This window comes from Sinocyclocheilus grahami, unplaced genomic scaffold (genome assembly GCF_001515645.1).
Source record: "Sinocyclocheilus grahami isolate Dianchi unplaced genomic scaffold, SAMN03320097.WGS_v1.1 scaffold3155.1, whole genome shotgun sequence".
NCBI classification, from domain to species: Eukaryota; Metazoa; Chordata; class Actinopteri; order Cypriniformes; family Cyprinidae; genus Sinocyclocheilus; species Sinocyclocheilus grahami.
Genome location: NW_015508320.1, coordinates 4,020 through 9,668, shown reverse-complemented (window position 1 = coordinate 9,668; position 5,649 = coordinate 4,020). Strand labels below are relative to the sequence as shown.

The window sequence follows — 5,649 nt, the reverse complement described above, 5'->3', positions numbered from 1 at the left end:
TTGTTTTGTTTTGTCAAAAACACTTAACCCTTTCTACCAAAATTTGTAGCATTTCAAGTTTTATTTTTTTGTTCTTGAAGACTCAAGAAGGGCCTGAGGACTCTAGGATTGTTGACGGCTGTTGTTAAACATAAAGAAGCCTTCAGACCCCTTTTTTGCAGCCCACATCAGCCACTTACTGCAGACGCCCTTGATCGGTTATTTGATGTTCGCTAGTCCATTGCTGGAAGTAACAAGCGGGCAGAAGAAAACACTACAGTCGCGTTCTGGAGGGACTACCTTCTAGATGCAGAAGGCAAGTAATTGGACTCATTGGTGTGTTGGTGGTTTCCTGTGTAATAGGAACTGTAAACACTTAAAACTATATGCACCGTTTACACCACACACACACAAAAAAGATACACTTAATTACTTTGGCTTGATATCTTTAATAACTAGACATTAAAATAAGCTTGAAAATTGAAAACATGCCATCCAAAAGGACAGTAATTCCTCGTGTGTTTTTTTTTTTTTTGCTAAAGCAGGGATGTCCAAACTCTGCTGGAGGGCCACTGTCCTGCAGAGTTTAGCTCCAGCTTGCCCCAACACACCTGCCTGGAAGTTTCTAACACAGAGGTTTTAAACTCTGGCCCTCGAGATCCACTTTCCTGCAGAGTTTAGGTCCAACCTGGATTAAATTCACCGGCCTGTAACTTTCTAGCAATCCTTAAGACGTTAATTAGCTTGTTCAGGTGTGTTTGATTTGGATTGGAGCAAAACTCTGCAGGAAAGGGGACCTCAAGGGCCAGAGTTTAGAAGTTCTAGCATGCCTAGTAATTCCTTGATAAGTTGGTTTAGGTGTGTTTAATTAGGGTAGGAGCTAATTGGTGTGTTCGACTTCATGTGGCGCTGCGCAGACCGATCAACTTGAAGTAGTGCATGCTGGTTAGAAATTTTATCCGACTTGAGACAACACCAATGCTACGTCACTGTAACGTATCGCATCAAAGTACTGCAAGAGTGTTTCGAGAGCAGACGGATAAGTCAGTCAGCGCAGTTTCTCCAGAGCAACTGCAGGAGCTCTGATGACAACACAGCTGTTTTACGATTAGCCAAATTCACCACATGACAATGATGACGTGTTTTGGGTTTATTATAATATCTTCAATTGCAAAAATGCTCACAAATCTGTGTTTTTAGAACAGTAAAAGCTTTTTTACTGTAGTCACAATGTTATATTGAGTCATAATCATCATAAAACACTGATAAAAGCATATATACCCCCACTTTATTGGTATTTAAATAGTATGTTTATATTGAATTTTACTCTTGAACAGATGGCGCTGTATTAAGCAGTATATAAAAAGTGTTTCTGTTGCTCATGAAAACGTTTCTGAAACATCTATGTATTTGACAAATATTGCATTTAGTTTACTTCATCTGTGATAGAGTAATAAGAGTATGCAAACACCATGCAAGTGTCACTACCGGGAGCAGAAAGTGTCTGACTTAACATCTCCGCTTTCAATTCTGCCCCTGACTAAAAGAGGCAACTCTCGCCGATTGGTCTGTGCAGCGCTGCATGAACTCGAACACACCTATCATCTGCAGGACACTGGCCCTCCAGGACCAGGGGCCTCATTTATAAAATGTTGCGCAGAAACCATCCTAAATTTGATCCTTACGATCATCTCTCAGATATGCGTACGTGCGATTCATAGAATGATCGTACGCACAGAAAACGCACGTACGCCTCTCTTTCAGATGTGAAATCTATGAATCGCAAATGATCTTGAACTTGCGCACAAATGAATGGTTTCAGCTCTCTGCCTTGTAAACGACTCCTAATTAATGTCATTAACATAAAAAAAGATCACGAGTCCTTGTCCAAATTCTTTAACTTATGATAGCTCGCTGCAAGAACAGCTTACATTTCCCAAAGACATTTTTCATAAATAGGAGCGCTGGGATGGATTTAAGCGTACGCACAATCTAAGATCAAATCTGTGCATACGCACGCTTTATACATGAGGCCCCAGGATTGGACACCACTGATCTAATTATAAAGCCTTTTTCATGTTTATTTATTCTTTTCACAGAGGGCAACTCTAGCTGCTCACTAGACAAAATTCTTAAATTTGCAACGGGATGCAGTGTTCTGCCTGCAATTGGATTAAAGCCACAGCCATCCATTGAGTTCTTACACCCCTTCGATTCTTCACCTTGGTATGCTTCACAGAGAGAGAAGTTTCCAACTGCAAACACGTGCATCAACTGCTTGCGTCTCCCTTTGCACAAGAGCTATGACATGTTTAAGTCTAATATGGCCTTTGCCATTTGCAACACGCAAGGGTTTGGTCAAGAATAGGATGAGGAAAAATGTAAACATCTACTTTGCTGACAAGTTTGTTGTTTTGGGTTTCAAAAAATGGTTAAGGAGTTTAGAAAAAGTTAGTTGGTGACAATCCAACAAGTTCGTGAAAAACCTTAAATATTAAATCCCAGTAAATTTGATAAGTTTTATGCTGAAAGAGTTTTAAACTGTTCTTAATACTGATTTTGAAAAAAATAAGGGTTTCAAAAAGGGTCTGAGAGTTTTGCATCAAATTTTGTTTTGCATCAATTTTAATAGACATAACTGAAAAATAAAGACATGCAAAGAGTTTTGAAAGGGTTGTTGATTTTTTTGTAGTATGATATACATATACAAAACTACATTAAGGGCACTAAATCATTAAAAAATATTTTGTTCATGCTTTTTATGAATGTTTGTTTAACAGAATGGAAGTTGAAAAACCTGACAAAAGATCATGTCTCTGCAAACAATTAACAAATATTCTAAAACTTTGGTTGTACAGTAATACAAAGATTAAAACACTACAGAAAAAAAATGAAAATCTGTTTTCATTCAGTCAGTGACAGTCGTTGGGAAATTTCATTGCAGCACATTTGATATTTCAATTTCAAGTCTGCAATGCCTTCTATGGCTCTCAAAACATCTTCCTGTTGCTCCTGGCTAAGGTCAACACTGGGTTGTTGGACATTAACAGCAGGGAACTGGTCATCCAATTCAAGCGGGAAGCTGTGAATTCCATGTTGGGCCAGAAGTGCCTCTATATTGTGCTCTCTGAATGGATCATCACCAAATACATGGTTGATAGAGGTGCTATCTACTCCCATGTTTGTCAGCATCCCATCTGTCCAGATCTGAGAGGGTGTTCGGTTATTTTCTGTCCTTAGACGGGGATGATTCCATGCTTCATGAAACCTGCTCAGTCTACTTTGTATTTCAGGTAAGTACACAAGCTGAAGAGAAACCTTGTGAATGTCATTTTCAGGATCTAGTTTGCCACTGTCTTCAAGGCTGTAGAATTCATTGTAGAAACAGTGCAAAACATGCAGGAAAACATCCCTCCAAAGACGCTCGATCCTCTGATTGTGCACAGATTCCCCTGTGATGTGGCTTCTGTGCTCTACACCATGAACAAGATTCATGAACAATGCCACTTGTGTATTTTCTCCACCATGATCTGACCGCACTCTGGATGGAAGTCCGTAAACACATGTGGCTTTTAAGAACTGTGTGAGCACCGTGACAGCTCTGTTGTCTGTATTACAGTTCAAGTATGTTATCAGGCGAGAATATCCATCTATTGCTCCATGAATGACTAATCCCCATCTAAAAAAAAAAAAACATGCACCAGAAAATTATTTTGCAAGTCTAGACTATTTGTAATTGTTATATTTTTAGGTCCAGCTTGCCTCAACACACCTGTAATGCCTAATGTTGTGCTAGTGTTGTCATGTTTAATTATAATACTATGTTAAAGAACACTAGGGGAGATGGTCCTCACTGCAGAACACAAGATCCAGGGGGTGTGGTTGGATCCAGTTCCAACTCCTCCCACCTTACATATACCTAAACCTACCCGTCTCCACCCCCCTGATTACTAAACCCACTCATCTCCACCCCTAAACCTACCCATCTCCACCCCCTAGATCTGGATTACAGTTGAGGCAAGCTGGACCTAAACTAAAAATGTAGGTTTGGAGAGACCAAATAAAATGAGTCGACATATCTGGACTGGACTTATTATAAGAACATTATAACACCTCTTCGAAGTTTTTAGCGTGCCTACTAATAATATTAGTATAACATTTTAAACAGGGCTGTAACCACTATAGACATAAGGGGGACAAGTCCCAACAAAGAATTAGAAATTGCCAAATTCCATTATATTTTTAGGCTGGTCTGCCTCAACCTTCTAACAGCACTTGTCAAGGTCAAAATCAAAGCGTCGGTTTAAACACTGAAAGAGAGAGGTTTAAGTAGTGACACATTTAATACATGACAACTGTTTTACAGTTGAAATGTTGAACTACCAACAGTAATATCCAGCACTGCAAACTGCTTAATTTTTTCCCCTCCAGTGTGGTCGTTCTGAACTTAAAAATATGGAATCATTTACACCAGTGGTTCTCAAAGTGTGGTAAGAGTAGCACTAGTGGTACTCAGGCTCTCTCTAGTGGTACGCAGAGGAATAATTAAATTTAATGAATGTTAAAACACAATACATTTTAATTTAATCTTTATTTGAGTAAAGTTGTTTTTATATTTAAGTACAGTACAGTTTTTATATAACTTTTAGGTACAACACATTTTAATTAATCATTATTTAAGTTTTTTTTTTTTGTAAGCGCATGTAAGCACAGTGCAGTGTTGATGTTCAAACTGTGAACATTTACAATGTTAAAGTTTATTTAAAGTTTTTTTTCAACTGGGCCATTATGGTGGTACTTTGTATAAAAAGTTTGAGAACCACTGATTTACACGATTCAAGTGATTTCTAGCTGAATGTGACGAGACAATAAACTGCTCTGCATTTTCAACATATTTGGCATCCATTTATTTGCTTGCTTGCTTGAATTGATTAATTAACAAAAAGGCAGTCACACCAGAACATGGGGTTTAACAAAATTGTAAATACCTGATAAGGCGCATATTCCCATCCATGTGCCACAGACTGTTTGGATATGGCACATAATATGTTCTTCTGGCTACAGCGGCACTCCATCTACGTGCAGCAGCTGCTGGGTCAATGTTACTTAACATCACTCTCACTCTGTGTCGTGTTACCAGCAATCCCTCGGCTCGCAGTAATGCTCTCATCACCTGTGATGTAGTATGCAAACAATGACACAAAGAATTTGATTAAAAGTATTATAATTGAAGAACTTCAGTCTTAACAAAAAAAATCAACAAATAAAAAGCATTTTTATAGTTTACTCACACACTCCGCAAACCGGTATGAATTAAAAAAAATTTAATGTTTGTATTTGCATGTTCATAATGCCCAGTTGGTTTTATAAGATAGAAATAAATTGTTAACACGGTTTAAAAAAAATCAGTGGCTACAAAGTTCATATTTACAGTAATTTAATGTTGTAGAACACAATGTGAAATTAATAGGCTAAATGAAGTACAATGATAATTAAAACTAAATTAAAATAAATTAACATTTAAAATTGAATTATGATGTTGATGTTAAAAAAAGTTTAAATGAAAAAAAAAAAATTCCAGATCTAGGATAGAGTATATGAAGTCGTCTAATGCGCCTTTCCAAATCGTCTTCAGTCAGTGAACTTGACTGCCTAATTGACATCCCCAAC

General features: G+C 37.7%; 1 protein-coding gene and 1 pseudogene across 1 annotated transcript; one reads left to right on the top strand and one right to left on the bottom strand.

The window, feature by feature from the left end:
* Positions 1-2,347, top strand: part of LOC107576052 (G2/M phase-specific E3 ubiquitin-protein ligase-like) — a 6,770-nt pseudogene extending 4,423 nt beyond the window's left edge.
* A 536-nt stretch (positions 2,348-2,883) lies between these two features.
* On the bottom strand, positions 2,884-5,169 carry LOC107576051 (uncharacterized). The gene is made up of 2 exons (XM_016262321.1): positions 4,968-5,169; positions 2,884-3,658 (listed from the first exon to the last, which is right to left on the bottom strand). The coding sequence occupies exons 1-2, from the start codon at positions 5,147-5,149 to the stop codon at positions 2,884-2,886; spliced, it is 957 nt and encodes a 318-aa protein (XP_016117807.1). The 5' UTR covers positions 5,150-5,169.
* Between the last annotated feature and the right edge of the window lie 480 nt (positions 5,170-5,649).